Below are 26865 nucleotides of genomic sequence, written 5' to 3' on the forward strand. Positions count from 1 at the left end.
CAGACACCACCTATCACCCACCTACAATGCCGTCCTCAGAATTTTAGAGCTGAAGAAGCTTCTTGGATGACAGGTGAAATGTCTTCACTTACAAGAGGTGAGTCCAGTTGCCTATAATGATCATTTTTGAGAACTACTGTAAAATATACTTCTTTATGGGACAAGCGGTAGGAAAAGTATGGAAAAATGGATTAAAATACTCATCTGATTAGTATTTGAAACAGTTAGACCCTTTGGGCAAACTTGTCCTTTGTGTAAATACACAATAATGCTGCACAATGCTGCACAAATACTAAGTATTTAGTCAACAATCGCCTCTGGCTGGTTGAGGAAATGAGAAGGAATCAACCTGATGATCTACCATCTGAGGCTGAAGCTGTGCAAATGTTTACTGTAGTTTACATGTTAGCTTATCAAAAAAGTCAACAAGACAACACAGTATTCTCCCTACCTGAACCTGTTCTCCCCCATGCACAGTCTCCCAGCAGGTCTTTCAGCGGGACCTATAGCCTCAACATCCAGCATCTGCTCACCTTCTAAAAAGAGTGACTATTGTTCTTTTCCGGTTCTTCGGCTTTATTAAGATGCTGTAGTTTCCTTTAATGGACCAAAAGTGCTGGCAAAAGTGTTGGCATTCACAGCAGCTTCTCTGAGGAATTCTCCGGGCATAGGAGGCTCATGTTCTCATCATTCGGCACGGCAGACAGACGAATGATTCAAGGTAAGAGATGAGTTTCAATTTTTCAGTTGTAATGAGCAATTCATAGATTTACAAGTAGCATTTGTTTGTGCATTTTCCTTCTCTAACAGGTTTCCTAAAGTTACTCCGCTTAATGTTTGAATCAACTCTGCTCTTTATTACCTCTTGGTGTGTATTGCTAAATATTCATATATTCTACCTTATTTAAGACCAAGAGTTTTCATATGTTTTACTCATTCTTTACTCTAAAGGTGGCTCATAGTCCTTGTGAAGAGACATTGTTCCATAGGGACCCTTATGTCTAGAGATATTTTGGTTGAGGCTTCACTGAAATGCTTTTCACAAGTATTGAAAAAAACAAATATCAATATTTTGTCATTGGAAAATGTTTCAGTTAAGGGGGGTTAATTTTCTCGTAGAAGTCTTGCTTTTAGTTTTTGTTAAACTCTCATTTGCTCTTTTCTCCAAACTTGATCATCACAATTATCCAACAAATTCTTTTGATTTATGTCAAAAACTGGCACAGCAATGCCGCAAGCAATTAGCAAGACATCAGTTAAAAACGGGCAAGAAATTTGTAAAAAGTGATGGGAAAACAGCCAGAAAGAGGATATTAAAAATAATGACTAAATTATGTTTGTAATTCTCAACTTGATAAATGCAAAGGTAGTCCGTAATACTGGGAAAAGAAATTTGGATAAACTGTTCCTAATGTTGCTGACGACCCCTTGAAGACCCCCCAAAAATCCCCTTTGGTCACTAAAGAACCAGTCAGTGAGTCATGTCCTGCATCGCTTATGACTTGGAAGTACCAGCATGTAGGATTTAGTGACATCTAGTGGTGGACTCACAGACATGCAACCAGTAGTTTGTGGCTAAATAAGGAACACGCGATCATAACGCTTTAAGCAATTTAGTAAACCAAAGCTGAAACATAACGAGCTGTTGATTCCTCATGAAGTGCAAAGATCTGTATTTATTGTCAAATATAGAAACTTCCTGGTTCTCTGGTGAGTATTTTTCGATACTAAATTTCATGAAAGTGTTCGGTGTAACATTTTAGAAAACCTTGAGGAGTGCTCCTTCCGTGATATTTTTAATTGTATGAGACCTGTAACAGAACTTTTTTGGAATGTCCCCAAGGACATTATTAAGAAATGTAGAGCACAGTACACCACATCTTTTAAATATTGCATATCCACAATAAAATTGTTTAGGGCAGTATTTTGTCACTCTAAAGTAAACAGTAATGCAGTGAAGTGTGTCTGATCTGTTTAAGCACATATTTTAATCATCAATTCAATTACTTCTGAATACATACGAGGCAGGAAAAATCCAAGATAGGTTTATTGTTTCCGTGTGCTGCAGTCCTCGGGTCTGTCGCATCCACTGGGTCAGTTTTTACTGCTCCTTCTTGATGCATTATCAATCAATTATGTTGTGAATATCAGTCGGTGTGTAAAGAGAGCAAATTCCAAATCCGGCAGCTTGTCCTTCTGGGCATTAACCTCTCCATTTCTATAATTATTAATAAATTCTTTTCTATGTTGTACTTCAACTTTAACAAGGGATTTTTCTGAAGACAATCATTCAAAACACCGATCAGAGAAATACCTGAACAGCACGAAGAAACAGATTTAGATGAAGTCTAAACATATGTACTGTATGTATCAATGAAATAAAACATCCCCACTCGTTCTTGAAGAACATCAGTCGATGCAAACAGTTACACACATTGCACTGATCTACGATTCCTTTGCTTTAACAGTAATTGTTTTGGATATGAATGTTTGCATTTATTCATCAATCAGTAAATGTTTTATGAAACTGCTCTGATGACTTCCAAGTCATTCCAACATGTCAACATCCCTGTCAGAGTTTTTCTACCATGTGTTGTTATTGAGCACCCAACCACAACTAATGGACTAGCGGTCATTACACCCATTTTTACAATCACTTCTGATAACAACTAAACACAATCACACCGAAGGATGCAAATGATTTGACCAAGTTTTCACATTTTAAAATCCTCCGGGGTTTTTATTACGAGATACATTAATATAATGTATATGATACAAACATGATTAAAAGGTTGAATTTGGCCTCAAAGACGCAATTTAGTAAAGGTCAGAATGCTGACACAAGCCTTATCAGTTTAATGGGGCTATAGATAATAGGAAGGACAGGCATAGGTTACCTGGTGAGCCTCAGTGGTGTGGCTGGAGTTCTGAGGAATCACTCAGCAGTCCGGTACAGTATGTTTCAGCTTTTTCTTCCACTGCAAATCGCAATTCTTCCTAAATATTTTTTTCCCGGTGGGGAGATAGACAATTCAGTATTGTGGTATTGTTTTGACATCGGGATTAGAAGATTTTCAAAGTAGCGTGTTTCAGTTGTATTGTCCCTCACGTTTTTTCATCCGTGCCACTCAAGCATCTTCACCTGTGCTCCGATGGTCACTGTACCACCGGCTCACACTGTTTATTATTAGGATGTATTTCTTATTAGCTGCTGTGTTGTGTTTTCTATGTTGTGTGTGTGTATCTCACGATGGAACATCGACCTGCCAAGGAACTACATGTAGAAATGAGCCTGTAACTCCTGTTAGGTGACGGCTCTGTCTGCCCATCCAAACTGATCCTTTAAAAAAAAAAGTTGATGAGAAAAGTTGACCGATAACATTAGATTTATGTGTGCTTGTGTATTCAAATATATGATGATTGGACTCAAAAGATAAATAACTTTTGGTAACTTGTTTTAATAAGATAAATTTGTTGAACAATGAAGTGTTTTTGTTCTTGTTTTGATGGTAACAACTGCATATTCTATCACTAATTAAACTTCCAAACTATGGGTTTGATTTGTTGTATTCACAGTTCAGGGCGGAAAACATGAAGAAATCGATCAAATTCACGACACCGGCGTTAGATGGACGAGGTGAGTGATCTGCCCTCCTTGAGCAAAACTGACAGAGCATTAAGATAAATCGACTTGACTAGAATGAAATTGAAGTGTTACAGGAGCAGCATCCATAACAGGGCATTACAAATAAAGAGAAATTTAGAGAAATAACTGGAATGTGAATAAGTATTATGATTTACATCATAATGAATGAAATGTATTTAAACTAATATAAGTAGACTTTAACTTCAGTTTTCCACTTTTTTACAGCAAACAAAGAGAGTGGGTGAGTTGATCTCATGAGATGAGTATTTCTCACGTATATACATTTTCACACCATAACGTGTGTGTGAAGTTCTCACATTAACATCTTGTGTACAGAGATGAAAAGAAGAAAGACAATTCCTTGAGTGTTGGATATTTCCAACTGGTAAATATCTTTTCTCATATATTTATGAACCATTGTCAATCATTTGTTACCTTTCTCCGCATATTAATTTTTCTAATCTTGGATTTAATAATTACACGAGGGGAAAAAGAACCGATCAATTTGCGTCAAAGATACATTTTAACATAAAGAATGTTTTAAACGCAGTTTCGATTTGCCACCTGGAAAGACGTTGTGATGATGGCGGTGGGGAGTGTGTGCGCCCTCTTACATGGTGCCGCGCCGCCCCTCATGCTTCTGGTGTACGGCATGATGACTGACATGTTTGTGGCGAATGAGCTGGAGGTTCAAGAACTGAGCAACCCAAACAAGACATGTGTCAACAGCACAATCTATTGGAGCAATGGCTCCATTTATGAAACAGCTGAAAACATTACTGTTAAATGCGGGTGAGTCATCGTTAACTTGATCGTTGTCTGATTGTTGTTACCAGGAAGATTTGTTGTTTCATATTTTGTTCTCTTAACAGGACTGATATTGAAGCACAGATGACCGTATTTGCGTTTTACTATGTTGGAATTGGAGTAGGAGTTTTTTTGCTTAGTTATTTTCAAGTAAGTATTGACTCTACATTCAGTACCCCTCTAAAAAAAATATAACTCAAAGACAGACTGTTTTTTTTTCAGCTTGGGTCATAATTTTCTTTTTATTTGGATGTTAATAAATAATTGGGACCAAAATTATTTTATTCTTTAGCTGTACCATGAAACAGCTGCAACAGCACTCAGGACACAGTCTGTCCACTGTGTTAAACTTGAGTAAAACATTAGAAAGATGAATTGTGTCAGTTTCACTTGTGGTGCCTGTGTTGTAGGGGGACATGTTTCGCCTCATATGTGAGTTGCTGTTGTTTTGTGGTTGCTGAACCTAGCTTTGATTAAACTGAAAAAGCTGAAAAATACCCAAATTTTCATTTAAATAAGATGTGCATTGTCCTGTTTTACCGTCTCTAGATTTTACTGTGGGTGACAGCAGCTGCAAGACAGACTCACACAATCCGAAAGACCTATTTCCGAAAAATAATGCAAATGGAGATCGGATGGTTTGACTGCAACTCCGTTGGTGAACTGAACACCAGGTTGTCTGAGTGAGTCTCTTTGCACGTCGGCTGTTATCCACCAATAGCTTGGAGGATGCTGTACACAGGTTTGTGTTCCTGCTGTTCACAGTGATATCAACAAGATCAACAACGCCATCGCTGACCAGGTGTCTATCTTCATTGAGAGGGTCTCTACGTTTGTTTTCGGTTTCCTTGTTGGATTCATCGGCGGGTGGAAGCTGACGTTGGTGGTTATTGCAGTGAGCCCACTTATTGGTGCTGCTGCCGGACTGATGGCTATGGTGAGGGTCCAGTTGTGACTCACCCACAGAAATGTAACATTTTGCTCAAACTAAGGATGCATATTTATGGTACTTGTCTTCCTTGGTCATGAAGGCTGTGGCCAAACTGACAGGACAAGAGCTGAAAGCCTATGCAAAGGCTGGAGCGGTGGCCGACGAGGTCCTGTCCTCCATCAGAACAGTAGCAGCATTTGCTGGAGAGGAAAAGGAAGTAGAAAGGTAATTTTGTCAGTTTTCTAATATGAATATGCAACCCATCCAGTGATGAGGAATTTGAATGGAATTATATCGTGAATTTTGTGCAGATATGACAGAAACCTTGTGGAAGCTCAGAGATGGGGCGTAAAAAAGGGCAACATCATGGGAATGTTTCAAGGGTATATGTGGTGCATCATCTTCCTTTGTTTCGCTTTGGCCTTTTGGTATGGTTCTAAATTGGTCATCGACACTAAGGAGCTCACGCCTGGAACTCTCATTCAGGTATGTAAAATTAAAGTAGCCTCTAATACTTCTATCGGTGTCTGTGACAGTGGCCTTCACGTGTCTGTACTGTGTGTGTTTGCAGGTGTTTTTTGGTGTTCTCATAGCAGCGATGAACCTGGGTCAGACCTCCTCATGTCTGGAGGCCTTTGCTTCTGGTCGTGCAGCTGCAAAAACCGTCTTTGACACAATTGACCGGGTGAATAGTTACAGATCCCCGAATCATCAATTCTAAGAATTGCCATAATGAAAAATGAAGTAAGTTTTACTCTGTGATATTTACAGGAACCGGAAATCGACTGTTTCTCAGAGGATGGTTTCAAATTAGACAGAGTGAAAGGTGACATTGAGTTCCATAATGTTACTTTCTACTATCCGTCTCGACCTGATATCAAGGTAACATTGGTTTCATCCAGCAGTTCTTACTTTTCCATTAGTTACTCTCATGAAGAGCCTAATACTTTTTCAGATTTTAAATAATCTGAGCGTGCAGATCAAAACGGGTGAAACCACTGCTTTTGTTGGACCAAGCGGATCTGGAAAGAGTACCATGATCCAGCTCATCCAAAGGTTCTATGACCCGAAGGAAGGAATGGTAAAGATCTGTCCACAGAGACACAGGACATATTTGAAACTTTGAGGACTTGTGTGCGATGTAAAATTCTCATTCTTAGGTGACTCTGGATGGCCATGACATCCGAAGCTTGAACATCCAGTGGTTACGCTCTCTCATTGGAATTGTAGAACAGGAGCCAGTGCTGTTTGCTACGACCATTGCAGAAAACATCTGCTTTGGTAAACCTGGAGTCACCATGGATGAGATTATCCAAGCAACAAAAGAGGCGAATGCTTATAACTTTATTATGAACCTGCCTCAGGTGTGTTACATTCACATTTCACAATGAATGTTGAACACTTGATATGTAAGTAAACCTAACATGGAATCGCCTCCTCAGAAATTTAATACTCTGGTGGGAGAAGGTGGTGGTCAAATGAGTGGAGGACAAAAGCAGAGGATTGCTATTGCTCGAGCTCTGATACGAAAGCCCAAAATCCTGCTGCTGGATATGGCCACGTCAGCCCTCGACAATGAGAGTGAAGCTGTAGTCCAAGAAGCACTGGACAGGGTAAACCACACTCAACGCTTAATGCATTACACTTTGATGTATAACTTCATTAACACTCAAATAACTTGTGTAGATGCGCATGGGCAGGACCACAATCTCTATCGCCCATCGTCTTTCTACAATTAGGAACGCAGACGTCATTGTCGGATTTGATCATGGACAGGCTGTGGAGAGGGGAACGCACAGTAAGCTCCTAAAACTCAAAGGTGTCTACTTCACTCTGGTCACCCTTCAAAATCAAGGCGCATCCAACACAGCCAAAGGTAGGTGAAATAACATTCCGGAACCTGTCAGTTCTTTTCACGTTTAGTTGTGTACAGGCCTGGAGTGATGCACTGGATTTGCATGTTCTGATTCCAAATGGCCTAATGGATAGGGATTCTTATTGCGAGACTGTGGGACAGATAGCACAAACATCTTTGACACTTGCAATATGTCTTTAATAAATAATTGTTTTCATGCCAGATACGGACAGTGAAACTGCTGAGGAGAGCGTGAATTTAAAGAAGAGGAGTTCCAGTCGTGGAAGTGGCAGATCCCATAAAATGTGTTGTGAATCAAGCTGAAAAACAGATCATAACATTTAAAAGATGCATGAACAGATGTATTTATAGCATGGATAAAATCATTTGTCCTCAATCCCGTAGGAGCTCAGTTCGACTGCGATCTCAAAGCAATTTGTCAAATGATTATGTACCTGACACCATATCAAGCAGCCTCACGGTCATTCCGTATCAGAAGATGACATCAGAAAATGTACTGAGGTTCATATTTTTTTTACACATTTACATTACTTACTGTTCTGTTGAAATGGAAACACTCACATGTATGCAATGTGAATCTTTAGCAGAGAGAGGAGGAGAGTGAGGAGGAAGAAGATGAACATATAGAACCAGCCCCAATAATGCGAATCCTTAAGTACAACCAACCAGAATGGCTGTACTTGCTTATTGGTTCTCTGGCAGCTGCCTTCAATGGCTCTGTCAACCCCATCTATGCGGTCCTGTTTAGCCAGATTCTGGGGGTAAAGGCTACTGTCATTGTTTTCAACTTAAAAAAACAACAACAACTTGTTATTCAGCAAATGACCACTACGATTTTTGTGTTTGCAGACGTTTGCTATACCTGACCTGAACGAGCAGAGGGAGCAGATCAACGGGATCTGCATTCTGTTTTGTGTTGTGGCCGTGTTATTTTTCTTTTCAAATTTCTTACAGGTTTGCATAGCATTTGCAATTTTCTGTCTACCTGGTACAGAATTGTGCAGATAAAAAGCTAGACTTTACATCAGAATAACTTAGGTTATGTTCCAGGGTCATGCCTTTGCAAAATCTGGAGAGCTGTTAACACGGCGTCTGAGGAAAACAGGCTTCCAGGCCATGTTGAGACAGGAGATCGGCTGGTTTGATGACCTCAAAAACAGCCCCGGGGTTCTCACCACCAGACTGGCCACTGATGCATCCATGGTCCGGGGTGTAAGTACAGTAGCAGCAATTTACAGCACACAACATGACAAACCAACACAAATGCACGTACATGTTAGAATAACTGTTCTGCATGCTTTTCTTTTGCAGGCTACAGGATCTCAGATCGGCATGATTGTTCACTCCATAACCAACATTGGAGTCTCTCTCATCATCGCCTTCTACTTTAGTTGGAAGTTAACTTTGGTCATTTTGTGCTTCTCGCCTCTCCTCGGCTTGTCTGGAGTATTCCAAGCCAAAATGCTGACGGGTTTTGCAAACAAAGATAAAAGTTCAATGGAGGCAGCAGGTCATGTAAGTGCTCCTCTCCTTCCTGCTAATTATTGATATCTATGAATTTCTTCCAATCAAAGGCTACGGTATCAAATCTGAAACTGACCTATTTTACAGATATCCAGCGAGGCAGTTGCCAACATCAGGACCATTGCAGGCCTGGCCAAAGAAAGCACGTTTGTTGAATCTTATAACAAAAAACTGGAATTTCCATACAAATCTGCCAAAAAGAGAGCCAACATCTATGGATTCTTTTTTGGCTTGGCTCAGTGTGTTATCTTCATGGCATATGCTGCTTCATTTAGATACGGAGGCTATCTGGTTCGCACTGAGAGATTACAGTACATGATCGTTTTCAGGTTGGTAGAATTAGTTCTTTCATATAGAAGATCCAGTCTCTCTCAACTCCCGTGCTCATACGATGCTTATGTATATCTCACCCAGAGTGATTTCAGCTGTAGTGATAAGTGGGACGGCAGTAGGCAGAGCTTCCTCCTTTACCCCAGATTATGTCAAAGCCAAGACTGCTGCTGCTCAATTTTTTAAACTTTTGGACCGAATCCCCAGAATCAGCATAAGCCAAACGGAGGGAAAGAAATGGGTTAGTGGATTCAAACAACTATAGGTAATCAGATATAATTTGTCAGGGTGCTACAGTCATGTGATAAAGCTTTTTCCCTTTTTCTTTAGGATAACTTCAGGGGTAAAATCAAGTTCCTCAATTGCAAGTTCACCTATCCATCGCGGCCAGATATCCAGGTGCTGAAGGGCTTGTCTGTGTCTGTGAAGCCTGGCCAGACTTTGGCGTTTGTTGGGAGCAGCGGCTGCGGGAAAAGCACCAGTGTTCAACTGCTGGAACGGTTCTATGACCCTGATGAGGGGCAAGTGGTGTGTAAAATGATTTGGATAAAAAATCTCGCTACTCACATAGTCAATGAGTGTGATCAATGACAAAACGCTGTCCTCATGATGTCATCTTTTACATTGCAGCTGATTGATGGGCACCCGTCTCAAACGATCAACGTGCCCTTCCTAAGATCTCAAATTGGCATCGTGTCACAGGAACCGGTGCTGTTTGACTGCAACATAGCCGAGAATATACAGTATGGAGACAACACTCGCAATGTCAGCATGGATGAGATTGTTGAAGCTGCCAAGAAAGCCTACCTTCATGATTTTGTGATGACACTGCCAGATGTAAGAGCAAACATTTTAAGTCATGATAAAACATGAATTGCAAATGAAATCCTGTCACTATGAGAGAGGAAGCTTTAGGATCACACACAGTTGCCTTGACAGTGGAACAATGCAATCAATATTATTTCTTGAGGGGCTCATTTTTGCCTGACATCGAAAAACACCTCTGAATGTACTTGTTAAAGCAACGCCATACAACATTTTTAGTTTGAAGCAACAGTGTCTGACGAGCCCAATGGGGCCTTGTTCGTTCCCCTTCCTTACCATGCTCAATAACCTGCTAGCTTGTCCTGCTCCTCAGTAGGAAAATCATACAGAGCTGAAAAGAAGAGCACAGAGGTGTTTTAAAGAAAACTAAGAGGAGAAAAGAGAAAACACCCAAAACCCTTAACTTTGAGAAAACAAGTATCTGTTCCTCTCAGTCCCAATCTTCTCATTACCATCAGTTCTTTCTCTTCATACCTGAGAAAGTGAAGGAGTGTTCAGAGCAGAATGCATTATTATACCACATTGTATCAGCAAAGGCTGCTGCTGCTCAGCAAAACTGCATGCAGTTGCTTCAAAAAGGTGCAGAGGACCACAAACAGGACAATGAAGAGTTTTAAAAGCAAACTCATTATTATTTATTTGATGATCAAAACAATCTTGTCATAAGACCCATTTCCAAGTCAAGCTGAGTTCAGATGTCAAGGGCTTGAAAAACTTCACATTCCTTTCACTGAACAACAAACTCAAACCAGTTCAACTACATTGCTATTAAAGATTGTATGACAAAAGTGCCAGGGGAAGTACCAAGGTCAAGAAAGTTTAATTTGCTGTGACTTTATCTGATGTGACCATAATCCCGGTGAAAGCATTTAATCACGGCAGATCTGCCGTGTTGCTAACCTTTTCTTTTTCCACTTCTCTCAACACGTTTGCAATAATGGTAGAAATATGAGACACAGGTTGGTGCGCAAGGCTCCCTGCTATCCAGGGGACAAAAACAACGCATCGCCATTGCCAGGGCCATAGTCAGGAATCCGAAGATCCTGCTGCTAGATGAAGCCACCTCTGCCCTGGACACAGAGAGTGAAAAGGTACCCAGTTATACGATGCATATGAATTAGCTCTTTTCATACACGAGGAAAATGTAATTCCTTGAGAATCTGGTTCATGTGTTCTCCTGCAGACGGTCCAAACAGCTCTGGATGAGGCGAGAAAAGGACGAACTAGCATTGTTATCGCTCACCGGCTCTCTACTATCCAGAGCGCTGACATCATCGCGGTGATGTCAAACGGCATCATCATAGAACAAGGCACACATGATGAACTCATGGCCAAAGCTGGTGCCTATTATAAACTGGTCACAACAGGTGCCCCTATCAGTTAGGTCCTGGCAGCTACATATGATCTGAATACACTTCATGACTCTAATAGACATGGATGAAAATGTTTATGTTGTATATTTGTTTGCTTAGGAGAGGAGCCTTTCTAAAGCAAAGGGTAAAGATTTTTACTCTCATTTGACCAAATTTCTGTTGTTCCACTGCATTAATTAATGTTTCTACTTATTTTCCTCCTGAAATTATTGCTTTTAACAGTACTTTGTCACATGGAAAGGAACTCCAAATCTAGTTTCATGCTGACCTTTGCCTTTGCAAGTATCACAGAATTACACAATGGCACAACTATTCATTTATCATTGTATTCATTTAGAGATTAAAGGATTTAGAACATAAGGGTTCTTTTGGTTGAACAAAGTTTGTTTTATCAAAATTGAATCTCAAAAGGATGTTTTCAAATAAAAGAATGTGGAAACAATCCCCAGTTTGACTCTAATAAGGGTCAAGAAATCAAGATCAAGAAAATGCACGTGTGCAAGTGAGGTTTTCTGTCAAGGTGCTTTTTATTCCGAGTACCTTAGATAAGGAAATGTTCATGTCAAAGTTCATGGTACAGTATACAGTGTTTGTGGTATACAGTGTTTGTGGTATACATCACTGCAGTTTTTTTTTATTTTTTTCAAACCTGTCTGGTAGTACTGTAGACCGCATTTTGAATGTCGAGTCTTGATTAATATAATGATATGAATGAGATTTTTAATTGGATGAATTATGCTCAGTGATGCTGATTTGTTGAAATGATGTCAAATTGTATCTAATGAATGTTGAGAAATTGTTTTTTTAAGCGTTATGACAATAATGAAGAACAGTTGGAGCTTTAATAAAACTCAAAAATTGTTTCATCCTTTCAAAGAACCAGTTTAAAAAGATTTTCTTTGGTAATTACACTATTTTCTGCTTCCAGTGTTATCTTTATCTTAATATTCAATTACATTTGATGGAGTGTGTGTGTGTGTGTGTGTGTGTTTGATGAGGCTACTATGTAACACTGTTGTTTTGCTCTCAACATCAACACATCAGAGCACCTGCATGGACACACAGATGTGCTTTCAAGCTTGGTTTTGCAAGTACCACTTAGGACAGTTACATCCTTTAGTAGCTGACCTCAGGTGCCACCGGATGCTAAGCAACTACTAACGACGGGGGAAGACAGGAAATGGGTCCGGCTGGGGAGCTGACCTGTCCTGACCAATCTGCTTACATCAGAGACTCTTTTCTACCTCATTACAGTTCGGCTCATTGCTGAACTGAATTTACTTGAAGATGCTAAGCAACACGGGAGAGATTATGTAATTCCCACAGAGCGAGATACAAACACGTTCTGTAAAATAACACAGGAGAGAACCTCAAATTATTTAGGGGGTCAATGGGGACGCTGGAACATGAAGACAATGTCAGGTTGTCAAAAATCTATTTTAGGGAAAATCTTATCACATTTTTTAATACTTTTTTACTTGAGGGACCTGTCACTTGTTTTTTATTCATCTACTTTTGCTTCCTTCCTTTTTTGTTGTTTTGTTCTCTTTTGTTTTGTCCCCATTGTCTTTTTTGTCATGTCTAACACTTCGGGCTGCAGCCACTGTATGAAATATGCTCTATAAATAAAGATTGATCGACTTGTTGTTGAGCTGCTGTCAGTCAGGATGCACAGAAATTTGAACGAGGTGTCAAATCACAATACATGTTTATTTTTGCTACTTTATGCATCATTGGAATGTTGAAAATCAGGCTGTTTAACACTAATATGGTGCATGCTTTTTTTTTTTCAACCCAGCAACAATATGGTCTAATCTAGTTCAATTTGAATAATATTTAATTTTTGTCCACTTTTAAGTTGGATTAATGAGAGAACATATACATATATATATATATATATATATATATATATATATACATATATATATTACTCTCAAGTTAAACTTCATATTCAGCCAGAAATGTACTTTTACTTGATAATTTTTTCATGTAATATCACATTCAGAGGTGTTTTTAATTACACAGTGAAATCCAAACCGAGAATAGTCTTTATAGCTTTATTTATAACAACCTTACATATCATACAGTACATATACATCGTACATATAGACCGCAAAACATTCTTAGTTTTTACATTACATCAAGTTAGACCACATAAAAACATTTGTGACAGGACGATCCCATTACAGGTGGTGAAAGTGTAGTAATTTGTGCGCCATCACTACCCAAAATCTTTGTTATCGTTTAATGTTAATAAAAAGTGGTGAAAACGATGTTAGTGATGTTAAATGTGCTTTCTGTCCTCTTCTCCCATGAGCAAACAAACACAGTAAGGAATAACAGCAACCACAACAAGAGGAATCGAAGCACACTTACAAAATGAAAGCATATAAAACAAAACTTCATTGTGAGTGGGCATTTTGATAAAATCATACAGCTGCAGAGATGTGAGCGTCGCGGTCACACACATCAGTTTAAATCTGGGTTTGAAGCCGCTTTTCCCCTTATAGCTTTGAATGAACATCTCCGAGTTCACGGCCAGGCCCAGACCAAACAAGGCTCCCAGGTTCCTCACCAGACCGGCAAAAGGAGTCGTGTCAAGGTGGATCCAGTCCGGGTTGGCACACCATTTTTTAGCTTTGGTGACAGACCACAGAGGATCCATGCCTGTTAGTATGAGGAGCAAATAGAAGCAAACAGCGAGCAAAAAAAGAAAAGCATTGATCTGGAGGTACACTTTCAAACTGGCATTGTAGACTGAGGGGATGTGATCAAACACTTCAGCGACCAAAATACCTAAAAAAAAAAAAAAAGTGGAAAAACAGTATATTGATTTTAATTCAGCAATGAGTAGTTATGAAAAAATGTGGTCTGAAGATGAAACTCACCAGCTAAAAGACCAAGGATTACTTGATGTGGGAAATGCGTGGCAATAAAAACCCTGGAGATGCAAACGCTTATCTGGATAACCCAAAAAGCTGTCCACAAACAAGACTTCAGAAGACGAAACCTGAAATGTTTAGAGAGGGGCAATAATGAGGAAAAACATGAACTTCAATGAAATTCTCCAAAATAAAATCCTACCTCTGAAAACTCTGGACGGAGGTGACACTGGAGGGTCGGGTGAAGTTGAGAGCAGATGTGACCATAACATACCAGGCGCATGATGAGCCCATGGCATGACCAGATGGACTACCTGTGCAAAGAAAAACAAAAAATAGCCCCCCAAAAACACACACATTAAAGACGTTTATAGCAGACAGGACTATTTTCATGTTAAAATACACATTGTACTTGATTCTTACCTGGCCCTGTTTCACATGTTATGTGAAACTGCTCTAAATGGGGGATTGAATCATTGTGGTAGAGGGGAGTTTCATGCACCCACCAATAAGGACGCTGGCCAAAAAGAATCCTAAAAACGTAAGGTTGTGATTGAAGTAAATAAAAGCACAAGATGTTGTGCAATACAACATTTCAAAATCAGCACTTACCATTTGAAAATGAGATTGAACCAATCTCCAAAAACAGCCACCCATATCATCTTGGTGCCCACGTTGTGACTCAGGTGGAACCAAAGAGGGAAATAAATGGAGAAAACATTGCGAGGGTCACCCACAGTAGACATGAAGCTGAGGAAGTCGTTCTGTTCCCTGTAGTTGTTCTGGATGTGCTGTATAACCAGCACCCCCCTACTGTGAATGAAATCCATCTGTGTTTCTGTGTTCAGGACTCCAACAGCTGTCTCTCCAGCATCAGTCAAAATGAACCCCCGCTACACCTCAGATAGCTTTATATCTCCTCCTGACATCATAAATCATTCAATAGTGCCATGGCAACAACTTCAAACTCTCCGCTTTGAACCCACAAGAAATATATATTTCTGTCGATCTATCGATCTATCTATCTATCTATCTATCTATCTATCTATCTATCTATCTATCTATCTATCTCTCCATATATATAAAAGTGTTCCCAAGTCATGAGAGCTCAGCATTTTAAGATGTTACAAAAACTGTTTGCACCTGGACTGTGTAGCCATTAGATATTTTACAGCCCATTTCGTTTACAATTGTTAAATATTAGCCAATGTACACACAACACAGGGAGCACCCTGAGTAACCCCTGGATCCTGTCAGCAGGATGAGGGTGGCACTGACATGGGCTTCCCTGTCCATCTGGTGCCCACAGCAGATGTATCACCATCATCCATTCATTTTTCATTTCTCATTTCAATATAGTCATATTTCTCAGTCTTGTATTTTAGTAACGTAATACCTTTGGTGCAACTTATGTTTAAGTTAATGCTGGGTAGTTGGAGCCAGTAGCTGTCGATCAAAATCACCACAAGGGGGCATAAAGTAGCATGCCATGATATTGTGGAACACACATTACTTCATCATAAAACATTTCAAGAAATATTGCAACTATTTGTGAATTCGCATCAAAGTCACAGAATAGGGTGGGTATTTATCCTGGAATCTGAAAAGCCTTGTGTAACCCGTTTGTATACGGAAAAGAATCCAGAAAACGGTGGCGACGTCATTTCCGACGTTCGGTGTCCGCCCCTCACTTGGAGGAGACCGCGGATTTTTGAAAATAACTATAAAGTTCACGGAGGTAAAGAGTGAATCTAACAGCTCCTCTTCGACTGCAGGTTAACATGTGAGTTCTTATATTCAACTACACAAAACTGAGTAGTTCAGTGTCAGTTCGCCGGCGCAAATAACTCCGTGTATTTTATTCTCTGACCAAGAAACGCTAGTTTTGGGCATGCTAACAACGCAACATGCTAACGTTGTTAGCTTTAGCGGATGCGCTAATGCTAACGGGGTGATTGTCTCGGGTTGTGTTCCAGAGGCGGAATAAATCAACTTTGTTGCGATCGTGGTGTCCTGGAGGTCTTTGCCGTGGCTCTGGATAACTTCACGTATTGACTGTCGCCGGCGAAACTCGTCGTTTTAACGACTTGAGCCAACTAAGCTACGACAGCGGTTACTGGTCGTGTATGTGTAGCGTCAGAACAGCGGATTTTCTCGGACTAATAACAGCCACTTTGCAACAACCCGCTAACTCCCGTTACAGCCCCGCGTAGAACGTTAAGTGATGAGTGAGTATGCGAGGTGTGTGTCGATGGAGTTTGATGATTCTTCGTTATACCATTGCAAAGTTGATTGTGTGGTTCTTGCTGTTTAATCTGGACGATAAATCGGATCATTTTCTCAGTCAAATAGCTGGTGTAAAATCTTTGTGATCCCTAAGGCTTTAATTTAGGCTTTATAAGGAAAGAAATCTTTAAATTCATGGAAATTTGCCTCCCAGTTTTAGCTAATCAACCGAGGAAAATCTGTTTTCGTTAATATTGACTGTAATACGTGTGTTGTGTAGTAGCTTGTCATTCATTTCAGTCAAATATAAAATGGTAAATTTGATTTCTTTATTTTTCACCCGTAAGCAGACTTTTCAGAATATCATGAATATTTTCCTCACACGTCTGGATAGTTCTGTTTGCTCATTTCTACAGTCTTTCTTTTAATGTGTCACCTGTCTCTTTTTTAATAGTTAGTAATACTAATTCCAAAACTAATACTCTGTACAGTGTAACTGAGATCTTGTTATTTGTCATTATCTTATCTCACAGATTGGGTGATTTCCTAAAAAAAAAAAAAAATCATGACGTCCATCACTGACCCAAACATCAGCGACAGCTTTACCAACGCAATGGAGGAGATCCACAACAAACAGCTGAAAGTATACGGGGAGATCATTGATACAGCAACGGAGCTGTGTCATTCCCACCGACAGTTTGTGAAATCTGCGCTTGGTATGTTTTTGGTTTTTCTGTGTCCACGTTTCATTAGCTAACCCTGGTTAAAGGTGCTATGTGTAAGTTTTTGGGGAATTGCAGCCTGTTCTATTGGACAGATGAAGCACTGTAACCCTCAGGAAGGTGGAATTTATTGCAGCTCTGAATCATTATACTGCATCTTAGTTTATTTACCCACTAAATTAGAAAGTGAGCGTGTAATCCTGCATTTAAAAGCAGTTTCCTTGACATTATTCCCTGGTAATTTGCTTCTCTGCATGAAGTCATCGCTGATGCTATTTGAAATCAGAAACTGTCCGTGAAACTAGGAAACTCAATGCATCGCTCTCTAGTCATTGAGAGCATCATTTTACGTGGTTCGCCACACGGTCAAACACCTTGAAAGGTCATGATAATTCTCACAAAGCAAATGTTTATTGCAGGGTTAAGACCTTATGAAGTGAGTGAAGAAGAACCCCCCCCCCCCCCATGTGTATGGCGATCCTCAACTCATGAAGGCTTTGCTGCAGAGTGATTTTAATCATTTAAATGGGCGAAATTCACAACTATCAGTATGACTTGTGATTTGGTGCTTTTACAGGTGTAACAATTTATGTCACTGTCTTAATCAAGGAGCTCAAATTGTTTTAAAATTCGCTGAAAATTCTCATCGTGTCATTTGGATAGCAAATAGTCATTAGTATTTTATTAATTTGTTTGCAGATACATGCTCAAAAAAATGTAAGGATGATGAGATGCTGTTTGAGACGATACAGACATTTGAAAAAGGTTAGTTTCTAATTTTGATTATGTATACTTAGTTTTTTCATGTGTGAAATTTCTACAATTATTACCACAATTTTCATGTGCTGTATTATTTCTCATCTGCTACACACTCTGGGCTCTTGGTTTCGAGAGAGTGATGGTGGGTTCTTCGTTCAAATGAATGCATGTGCAATGTTTGTCCCTCCAGACTTGCGCCAAAAAAACACGTCGCTGAAGGAGAAACGGCACAATATGTCAGAGGTGGTTGCTGAGATTCAGCAGAAGGAAATTCAAAAAGACAACATCATCCAGAAGATTGAGAGGGTTAAAGAAGAGCAAGCCAAGAGGAAAGAACGTAAGTCGAATTGGTGTCGTGTCGAGGCCGCCAGTCTGTGACGATATCATTTTAGCAATGTCAAGATAAACGTGTGTTACTTTTTACAGTGATCCAGTCCCAGTATAAGGCAAACAAGGACAGACTGAAGAAGCTACAAAAAGCCAGATTAGTCTTTCAGGAGCATCTGGGGATGGAGATACGAACGATCTGCAGCAAAACACAACAAGACAAAGGTATACAAACCAAAACAAAAGTACACACTCGCCTACCTTGTGTTCTTTTTGAGAGTCGTTTCTACCCCCCCACCCCCTCGCATTAACATTAACACGTTCCTTTTAGTACACAGATACGCTGCATGGAATCTGCCGCCTTGGTGGTTCCAAAGCTTTGGTCTTTGTATTGTAAAAATCTTGCTGAACAAATAGGATTAGGAGCGAAAGTGTGTGAGATACACAAGCATGTCTTTGGTAAATACACAACAGCAGTTACAGCTTCTGAGTGACGCCCCGGGCCTGCAAGTTTAACTTAACACATTATATCTGTTTGCCTTTGTCAAGGTGAGAAGTTGCAGTTTATCTACCGGAACATCAACCCTGCTGATCCTGACAGCGCTTATGTCATCACTATGGGCATCAGAGAAGATGGAATGTACCAGAGTAAGTCACACAAACCTTGTGGAATAGAAATATCACTACCAGACCATATCTGAGTAGAAGTCTGGCAATCTCCTGTAATTTTTGTATAATCAACAAATCACACAAAAAAGGTAAAAAAACAAAACTGAAGTGATGCTGCGAACAAGTACCATAAATGTGAGGCACAAACTTGACTGTGTATTTTTCTAATGTCTGTGACTAGACTGTCCACGCCAGAGTGAGGGACAGCTGGTTCAAAAGGTGCACTGCTCCTCTATTAGAGAAAGTGATGGCAAAGCAATATATCATCTGGGAACAGTTATGAAATATTTAACATTTCTTTAGCACTGTTCTGTGTGAGCGCTTTGGGAAGTCAAAATGTCTCAGTCCAAACTTGAAACACCACTGTCCTCACCTGCAACACACACTTTCTTTCATCTCTACAGTTGTGTCGAGTGACCCCGAGCTCGAGTGTTTGCCGGTCTTGGAAAAACGTCTCCAGGAGACCAATAACTTGCCGGTATTCCTGGCAAACATTAGGAAGGAGTTTATCTCACGGGCACGCTAAGATGGGACGCGAGAAATTGAAGGGACTTGAGAAGTAACGATGTACCTGGAAGTGGAATAGTTACCTAACATTGAAATAAATATGGACTTTAATATGATTCTGGCGCAGCGATGGAAGTGTTTTACAAGATCTGGTCTTCAAACAACATAAACCGGCATGTGTCTTGTCTGTTTTCCTTTTTTTTTTTTTTTTTTTTTCCCCAGAGCTTGCTCATTTTTCCTTGTCTTTTTTTGAACATTCACTATTTTATTGTTGATATAAATAAAAAACAAACTCACCCGGATTTTGATGTAAACATTTTTAATTTATTTTTCGTCCTTTTAAGGACTGTCATTGCTTTATAGAATAAATGCAGTGTATACAGTACTTTTATTCAGCTGTGCACAATTTGGCTCAAATGATGACAGCAAACCTTACTGTCATCAGCAGAACATTTACTAATTGTATTGTCTTGTTTTGAAGCGACCATTTCCGAGCACTAATGATCATTGACATTGTATATATGACAAAAGGATTGTGTTGGTCTCTCTTTTCTCTTTGGTGCAGCAGGTTCTGGTTCAGTTTTTCACTCGGGGCAGTTCATGGTCCATGTTGGTCAGGCGTCTGATGAGTTGACGCTGTTTAACACGGGCAGCTCCTCCACGTAGGTGGACGGGAAATGACCTGTGTGTCCGTTAAGGCTTCCAAACCACCAGCCGTTCTCCTCCTTGGTGTAAATGTCTAGAAGATCTCCTGTGAAACGCAAATCATTTTGTTGAGCTAAGAATCTCTGTCTGCTATTGCTGCTGTTAATCTCCCACGTACCTTCTTTCAGAGGTATTTCATCTTCCCGCTGAGGGGTGAAACTGTATATGGCTTTACATTTTCCTAAACTGCAGAACTCTGGTGTTTGACCTGTTAATTCGTCAATATTGTTTCATTATACGATGAGGTTCAGTACAAATAAACCTAGGAGTTGATGCTCTGTAAACCTACCCTGATCTTTGTCCTCATCTGTGTGAGACGAGGCTGGACTGACACACTTGGCAGCTTCAGTCCGGTCTGGCGCAGCTGTAGCAGAGACCTGGTCACTGGTGTCTGATGGAGGCGTCACACCCGGTTGAGTTAAAGTCTGAACAGGACCTTTGTAGATGATGGAGGCTCTCAGGGATTGTCTGGACCTGAAGGGCGTCTTCCTGAGTTTCACTGGACGTGTCAGTTGAACCACACTGTGCTCACAGTCCTTGGACAGGGACAAAGTCTGGGTTATGTTCTTCAAACTGAAGATGAGGAATACATCATGTTTCCCTGTTAAGTCATTCCATGCAAAAGTACTTTTAGCAGTACTTCTATTGCTGCTGTAGTAGATACAAGATGGTGACTAATTTAAAAGGGCAAAAATCCAGGCTGATTCCGGGGTCTCCCACCAACAGCAGTCGGCTGTAATGTCTAAACACAACAGGCAGTCAGCGAAGTTACATTAAAACCATTTAACCATGCAACTAAAGTCTCAGTGGACAGCTAAAACCCATAAATACGGTAGCTTCCACTGAAGCGGTGGTAATTAAACTTTAATCAAACTTACTGGTGGAAAAAAGAGACCAAATCTCAGCACTAACAATAATCACTCTTTCTAGTATTAAATCTAGTTTGAGGATGAGCACAATCTATAAAATCCACTCGCCCAAAGTATTTGGAAAAACACAGCTGATATTGAAGGATTGCAGAGTTTATCAATGTATAAAGTGATTCCTAATATCTAAGAACTAACAAGATTAAAGGTCATTTATACTAACTACGCGCTGTGCATTATTCCATCACATGGACTGATATCGGTAATTTGCAAGCTACATTACAGTATTTGACCCCAAGTACTACATCAGGTAAATGTTATTACTGCTCTTAAATGTATTTGATCCTGATAATTTAGTTGATCAGTAAATATTAACATTTGATGTTCGGTGGCAGACTATAAACGCAAAGACTGATGGATATAAAATGTCATTTTTAAAATGCGCGTTACATTTTTGCATGTACATCGGCTTATGAGAAAATGTTCATATGCTGTGTACAACAATGTAAATGAAGTTAGAATAAAATGACCCAAAAATGTCCAGCTCTGAATATTCCTAGAATTTTGCAACCATGAGAGTCTCAAAACTAATCACTCCTAAGATTGTTTTCCTTTAGGGTTCTAACCTGCGACATTACAAACAAATCTAACAGAAGGGCCACGAGAGACGATCACACCAGCAGAAACGGTTCTCATACTTTATCTTTCCACCTGACGATGCTGTCACTGAAGCGGTGGAAGGACTTGGGCTTCCCCTCCAGTTCAGACAGAGATAGAGAGAGTTTGTAGTGAGTGGCCTCAAGGAGATCCAGTTTTAGAGAACTCTGAATGCAACAAAGATGATAAAGAAAGATTAGTCTAGTGTCTAAAAAGCGCACACCTAACTTGTGTGTATGTGCACACACGCTACAATACTACAAACACTTCACCTCATCCAGCTGCTGCTCCGTTTCGTCGAGGTTCTTTTGGTTTGAAAAAGACGGGTTATCAGAGTAGGTTTTTATCAGCTTTTGAATTCCTGCAACAGAAATGTTAAAGATGGTTTCATTTACTGTTATAAATTATAAAAAATACAAATGTTACTGAAAAACAATGGATCTGCCTTCAGTAAAGGTTCAACATACAACATTTACTACCACTAAAAGTCACACCTGAGCACTCGCGTCTCAGACACAAACTCTTATGCACAGACAAAGCAGGAATTACTCTTTGCCCTCTAGATACACTTTTTAAAATATATATAAACTTTTATTTTTGCTGCCTTTTATGATTCCAGCTATCAAGATCTAAGTCTCCTTATATGGAAACAAAATGGTTCCTTCCCACAAATGTTGTAAAATGTCTTTAAAACAGAGTACATGTACAGATGACAAGAAAATGTACTGTATTTGTCCTTGATATTGGGAAACTCCTGCAAACTGAAAGCTGAACTGCTGAGTCACCGGGCTGCCACGTTTAGCTAATCATCAAGAGAGAAATGCTTCAAGTAGCTAAAGTTTAATGAGAGCTGCTCCTGGGGCAGTTCTCAGAACAGGAGGAGGATCACAATACTATCCACACATCTTTCCTTCAACATTTTGATATACTTGATGTTATATTCATGTACATAATATCATCTGTAGAACTTTTACATGAATATATTCAAATATTTAAAGAATACTGCCTCAAACTTACCTTCACAGTCTTTCTTTGTTTTTGAAATACTATCCTCCAGTCGGCTGAGCTTAATTTTGAGGGCCTCTCGTCTTCGGCCTTTGGACATCAGTGATTTGCCGTCCTCCTCCTGAAGAACAGAAACACACAAATTAACATGCAAAGGTCACGCAAACAACCGTGATCACTTCCTCCTCTGGCTGAGGCCGCTTTATTTCACTAAAAGTTAGTATTCATGATAGTTTTAGTCAGCTGTACAAAACATGGTGGCATAAAAGGTGAAAAGATGACATTTTATTGTGAAGACTGGACGCATGCTTTCAGAATATAATCTATTTAATTCATTTTGGGCTAAAGAAGATGTTTTGAATGAATGAATGAATGAATATGCTTGTGACGGCTTCATTTATGTTACTAGATTTTTGTTTCAAAAATGGTAAATATAAAGCATCCTTGTAAGCCATGAGGAAATGAAAGTAAATCCCTGTAGTTTCAACAAAATGGCAGACTTACAAAATAATCAGCCATCAAAAACTCCGCCTTTTGATCTGCTGCTGTGATACTGTTTTCCTCCACCAGGGTTTGAATGTCTTTTTCCATGTCCAACCTCTGGACCACCTGTTGTAGCTGCTTTTGGCCCTAGAGGTGTCACAAGTACAGATAATGAATAACATCCACCCGTGAAGGTTGGTGTGAGCAGGGGTCAGAGGTCAGGGGGTCAGGAGGGCTTACGTGAGTGAGGGTCTGCCCAAAACTGGACATGTGGAGGTTGTATCGGGTCAGAATGTTGCAAAGAACCTCAATTCGCTGTTTCTCCAGTTCCTGGATAATCTGAAGATTGGGGGGGGGGGGGGGGGGAAACACATTTTTAACCCTTCTGGACATTTTTTCCCCCCTTTTGTCGTTTAGTCTGTTGGGTGTGGAATATCACCTCATCTCGGATTAAAAGCTGAATTCTAAAACAAACATAGATGGAAAGGAGATCTGAGACACATTCTACAAAACTTGACTTTAGCCATCCAGTCAGTGCCAGTCCTTGCTAATGCTAATGTTATTTGATGTTTTTTTAAAATAATTTTCCATTGTGGGTTGGGTTTTTCTTGTTGTTGTTTTTTCTGTGCGCATTTTTTGCTGTGAGTTTCACTTCAAGGTCAGAGCGCGGTGCTTTTCCTTTCCGCTGGCTGACAAAACATCTATCAGAGACTATAAGATGACCCGTGGTTATTAGACGCTCCCAAAAAGAGCCCTTGGGTGATAGATGGAGCCATTTCTGATAGCAACCACATGCTCCGAGGGTTAACACTTAGCGTGAAGGAGGCGTCCTTGAGTGGAATCTACCTGTTCACTCAAAGAGGGTCACGATGCTCAAGAGGAACTCCAATTTGCCCTCAGAATGAAAAGAACATGATTTTCCACACCTGGTAGCAGTTTTTCAGCATGTTTTCCAGCTTAAGTCTCATCTGATGGCCCTCCATGTTGGTGTTGTAGTACTCCTCATCCAACCGGGCCTGCAGCTCTGCAGACTTAGTCAGCCTGTTAAGCATCTGCAGTCCAGAAACAGGAAAAACTAATCATCGAAAACAGCTAGATTCCCCCTCCTATGATGACATGATGAAACTGGTATGTTGTGGTAGTATGTTAACCTTTTGTTTCTCTTTCTCTGTGGATATGTGTTTGTTGTTCTCCACAAAGTTGAATAGAGCCTCGTGCTCTCGAGTTATTCCAAACAATTTCTTCTTTGTCTGAATTAGAAAACAGGAAATGCATGAAATCATGTCAAGACCTCATTATTGTAAGCAAATGACATCATGTAGGAGTGGTGGAAAATACCCTGTGACCTCTCATACATACACACAAACTGAGTAACACTGCGTTTGGCGTGTACTGGTAGTTATCTTGAAGTTTAAAGGGCTTTAAGGTATTTTCCAGCAACAAGTTGTTGTAATTCATACACGAATATCCTAATATACTTTAGGACACACACAACTGGGTAAAAGTTTTACAAATTAAAATTCAGTTTACTCCTTTACATGCATATTTCCTCAGCTTTACATTTTAAACACCTATTTTCAGCCAATTCCATTTTTAATTTTTCCCCTCAACAAAATTCCCTTCTGCAAATGAAGACAAACCATCAGCATAATGTATGATGACACATTTATAATGCAGCATAAACGTTGCCGTAAGCCTTCTCAATGCATGATTTTTCTTTGCATAAAAGTAAAGATCATAATACTTCATTCAAGCATCGCAACAGCTCAGCATCAGTCCTGGCAGTTTTGGGGGACAGGTTGTCTTAAATTGATGATTTTGTGTGGTCACGATGAGCAGAGACAGCAGTTATCACTGATGGTGCTACCTTAGGATCACGCCGCGAAAATGAGACTTTAAAACCTGTGCAAAATGCACAGAAGGATTGATATTTTATCCGCTGATCTTTGTGAAGTCTAATTTTGCACATCTCGTGACCTCAGCAGCTGTATTCTGGTTTATTTCGACCTCCGCCAAATACAACTGAGGATTCTTTACCTTGAGTTGCTCATTCCAGTTAGCAGTCACAAGCTTTCCTGTTTTTTCAATGGCGCTGTCGAGCTAAGAGAACAGGCAGCGTTACAGCCACATCACACTGATTCATTCAAACGAATGAGAAGTGACATACAGGCCTCTTTCTCTTGTTATGCTCGTCTAAGATTTGACGTATTTCCACAGTGGCCTCTTGGTGAAATGCGTTCCCTAGTGATCTGAAACGAAAAGAGCTTGCCATGTTTAACCTCATACGTCCCTGATATTCATCTCTAATCGTGTGATCTAAGGTTGAAACCTACCTGTGGGCATCTGCCCTTGAGTACATCTCATCTGACACATGACACCAGGCGCTGTAGGTGGAACTGAAAAGAGAACCAGCATGAAAGGTTTTTAGGGCTGGGCCTCAGAAACCTGCCTGTGTTTTGATCACATCCAACCTGCTCTGTTGGCTACATCATGTCATTTTTCCATGATACCATCGTTTCTGGATGCTGCTTGGCAGAGCTCATGTTAAAAGCTGAGAGAAAAAACAGGGCCCTTACTTGTTTGACATTCCTTTGGAACCCCTGACGATTTTTCCAGCTAGTTTTTGTAGTCCTTTAGCATACGTGTGTTCTAGCTCAGACCTAGAACATTTACAGCGGAGGTCATTAAAAATGAGTTACAATTTATTCAAAAAAGGTTTAATTGTTATTTAACTTACCTTTGCTGGAAAACGGTCATGAGCTCTTTGCAGAAGTACTCTCCGTCCTTGGCAAGGAGCTTTACATTTTGATATAGTTGGTTATACTGAAAGATAGTAAGACATACGAGCTCAGGGGTGTTAATGCGTCTTGGTGCCTTCTGAAAATAGTGGTATTTCCATAACAAATACTCACAGAGCAGGTGCTGATACAGTCCTTCATCTTAAAGACTGCTGCCGTTTGTTGACTTTGGACCAGGAACTTTGACCACCTCCTCCCAAAGTTGCTCATGCGGAAATCACCTGAGCTTTTGCAAGTGGACAGCACAAAGGAAAATTCCAGAGTGTGAAATTACAAATGTAAACTAAAACAAGGTGGCAAGTCAGCCTGGCGCAGATATGAAGGATACAGAGAGGCCTGTTTATCAGTGGTGACCGCTACAAAGTTGTGTGACAACAAAAGATGTCGTTTGTCTCCTGTTGAAATTTGGCTGTCTGACAACTTTGAAGTCTGAACCTGCGCAGGCATTTCCCCACTGCCTACAGTCGACTTGATTTGACTGTCAGCAGAATGACACAAAACCTGGCAGGCTGCTTTCCCCTAGTAGAGAGGTGGAGTATAAGCAAAGGAAGAGACTATTGAGCAGGTCCAGGATGTTTACGTCTCCGTGTGACACAACAGAGGGCCAGAGGTGTTTTCAGGTTATCCAGACATCCGACCTAGTTCTTGTGAAGAGGAACAAGAATTTCTTCAAATGTGGTACAATCATCCACTTGGACTTAAGGATGTGAATTTATGTTACTGTGACCTCACACCCCTGTTCTGTCCTTAATGGAGCAGTTTTCATTACATCTTAGATGATTATGGGAAACACCTTTAGGTACATTTCAGTTATAGTAAGGTACACCTTCCAGAGGTGGTATGTCTAGTTTTTAACTCTCAACATTGTGTCAGCATTTTTGTCTTTGAGTAATTTTATCAGGAAATATTGCACGGACCTTTAATGAAACTACAAAAGCTGCATCTGA

The 26865-nt window shown here is 40.1% G+C and overlaps 4 protein-coding genes across 9 annotated transcripts; 2 read left to right on the forward strand and 2 right to left on the reverse strand.

Annotated features, from left to right (window-relative positions):
• The first annotated feature begins 24 nt into the window (after nucleotides 1–24).
• Nucleotides 25–12140, forward strand: abcb11a (ATP-binding cassette, sub-family B (MDR/TAP), member 11a). Its single transcript, XM_086221203.1, has 29 exons — nucleotides 25–97; nucleotides 478–721; nucleotides 3577–3637; nucleotides 3872–3887; nucleotides 3983–4031; nucleotides 4197–4438; nucleotides 4519–4603; nucleotides 5003–5136; nucleotides 5219–5390; nucleotides 5485–5609; nucleotides 5696–5870; nucleotides 5956–6069; nucleotides 6156–6266; nucleotides 6340–6465; nucleotides 6545–6748; nucleotides 6827–6997; nucleotides 7071–7260; nucleotides 7463–7544; nucleotides 7645–7753; nucleotides 7845–8021; nucleotides 8110–8214; nucleotides 8311–8472; nucleotides 8572–8775; nucleotides 8872–9113; nucleotides 9199–9355; nucleotides 9445–9642; nucleotides 9745–9951; nucleotides 10884–11030; nucleotides 11123–12140. Exons 3-29 carry the CDS (start codon nucleotides 3592–3594, stop codon nucleotides 11321–11323), a joined length of 3951 nt encoding a protein of 1316 aa, XP_086077329.1. The 5' UTR covers nucleotides 25–97; nucleotides 478–721; nucleotides 3577–3591; the 3' UTR covers nucleotides 11324–12140.
• A 1319-nt stretch (nucleotides 12141–13459) lies between these two features.
• LOC147252008 (glucose-6-phosphatase 2-like) lies at nucleotides 13460–15115 on the reverse strand. Its single transcript, XM_086221204.1, has 5 exons — nucleotides 14807–15115; nucleotides 14618–14727; nucleotides 14397–14508; nucleotides 14201–14322; nucleotides 13460–14108 (listed from the first exon to the last, which is right to left on the reverse strand). Exons 1-5 carry the CDS (start codon nucleotides 15022–15024, stop codon nucleotides 13597–13599), a joined length of 1074 nt encoding a protein of 357 aa, XP_086077330.1. The 5' UTR covers nucleotides 15025–15115; the 3' UTR covers nucleotides 13460–13596.
• A 604-nt stretch (nucleotides 15116–15719) lies between these two features.
• Nucleotides 15720–19658, forward strand: spc25 (SPC25 component of NDC80 kinetochore complex). Of its 4 annotated transcripts, none has more exons than XM_086220082.1 (7): nucleotides 15720–15774; nucleotides 16954–17136; nucleotides 17842–17907; nucleotides 18092–18238; nucleotides 18328–18453; nucleotides 18778–18876; nucleotides 19302–19658. In XM_086220082.1, exons 2-7 carry the CDS (start codon nucleotides 16986–16988, stop codon nucleotides 19421–19423), a joined length of 711 nt encoding a protein of 236 aa, XP_086076208.1. In that variant the 5' UTR covers nucleotides 15720–15774; nucleotides 16954–16985; the 3' UTR covers nucleotides 19424–19658. The 4 variants fall into 4 exon arrangements, with proteins under 4 accessions (XP_086076208.1, XP_086076205.1, XP_086076207.1 ...); XM_086220079.1 differs by lacking the exon at nucleotides 15720–15774 and adding an exon at nucleotides 15820–15977; XM_086220081.1 differs by lacking the exon at nucleotides 15720–15774 and adding an exon at nucleotides 15845–15932.
• On the reverse strand, nucleotides 19629–26266 carry nostrin (nitric oxide synthase trafficking). Of its 3 annotated transcripts, XM_086220077.1 has the most exons (16): nucleotides 26033–26266; nucleotides 25858–25943; nucleotides 25697–25780; nucleotides 25454–25516; nucleotides 25288–25369; nucleotides 25158–25220; nucleotides 24272–24370; nucleotides 24047–24172; nucleotides 23361–23459; nucleotides 23142–23267; nucleotides 22650–22758; nucleotides 21905–21993; nucleotides 21674–21799; nucleotides 20399–20645; nucleotides 20228–20317; nucleotides 19631–20155 (listed from the first exon to the last, which is right to left on the reverse strand). In XM_086220077.1, the coding sequence occupies exons 1-16, from the start codon at nucleotides 26126–26128 to the stop codon at nucleotides 20019–20021; spliced, it is 1722 nt and encodes a 573-aa protein (XP_086076203.1). In that variant the 5' UTR covers nucleotides 26129–26266; the 3' UTR covers nucleotides 19631–20018. The 3 variants fall into 3 exon arrangements, with proteins under 3 accessions (XP_086076204.1, XP_086076202.1, XP_086076203.1); XM_086220078.1 differs by lacking the exon at nucleotides 20228–20317 and having other exon boundaries at nucleotides 19629–20155; XM_086220076.1 differs by having other exon boundaries at nucleotides 19629–20317.
• Between the last annotated feature and the right edge of the window lie 599 nt (nucleotides 26267–26865).

This window comes from Aulostomus chinensis, chromosome 12 (assembly GCF_037954235.1).
Source record: "Aulostomus chinensis isolate RoL2024-O1b breed Wild chromosome 12, RoL_Achi_v1.0, whole genome shotgun sequence".
In the NCBI taxonomy this organism is placed as follows: Eukaryota; Metazoa; Chordata; class Actinopteri; order Syngnathiformes; family Aulostomidae; genus Aulostomus; species Aulostomus chinensis.

Excerpts from the sequence above, each read along its gene's own strand:
- abcb11a (XM_086221203.1), top strand. The coding sequence starts at position 3,592 with ATGAAGAAATCGATCAAATTCACGACACCGGCGTTAGATGGACGAG. Across the intron at positions 5,137-5,218 it reads CTGAACACCAGGTTGTCTGA|TGATATCAACAAGATCAACA; the intron begins GTGAGTCTCTTT and ends TGCTGTTCACAG. Across the intron at positions 5,871-5,955 it reads CGCCTGGAACTCTCATTCAG|GTGTTTTTTGGTGTTCTCAT; the intron begins GTATGTAAAATT and ends GTGTGTTTGCAG.
- LOC147252008 (XM_086221204.1), bottom strand. The coding sequence starts at position 15,024 with ATGGATTTCATTCACAGTAGGGGGGTGCTGGTTATACAGCACATCCAG. Across the intron at positions 14,509-14,617 it reads AACATGTGAAACAGGGCCAG|GTAGTCCATCTGGTCATGCC; the intron begins GTAAGAATCAAG and ends TTCTTTGCACAG. Across the intron at positions 14,109-14,200 it reads AATCCTTGGTCTTTTAGCTG|GTATTTTGGTCGCTGAAGTG; the intron begins GTGAGTTTCATC and ends TTTTTTTTTTAG.
- spc25 (XM_086220082.1), top strand. The coding sequence starts at position 16,986 with ATGACGTCCATCACTGACCCAAACATCAGCGACAGCTTTACCAACGCA. Across the intron at positions 17,137-17,841 it reads GTTTGTGAAATCTGCGCTTG|ATACATGCTCAAAAAAATGT; the intron begins GTATGTTTTTGG and ends ATTTGTTTGCAG. Across the intron at positions 18,877-19,301 it reads AGAAGATGGAATGTACCAGA|TTGTGTCGAGTGACCCCGAG; the intron begins GTAAGTCACACA and ends TCATCTCTACAG.
- nostrin (XM_086220076.1), bottom strand. The coding sequence starts at position 26,128 with ATGAGCAACTTTGGGAGGAGGTGGTCAAAGTTCCTGGTCCAAAGTCAA. Across the intron at positions 24,371-25,157 it reads ACTGGAATGAGCAACTCAAG|ACAAAGAAGAAATTGTTTGG; the intron begins GTAAAGAATCCT and ends TTTCTAATTCAG. Across the intron at positions 23,460-24,046 it reads TGCTGAAAAACTGCTACCAG|ATTATCCAGGAACTGGAGAA; the intron begins GTGTGGAAAATC and ends CCCAATCTTCAG.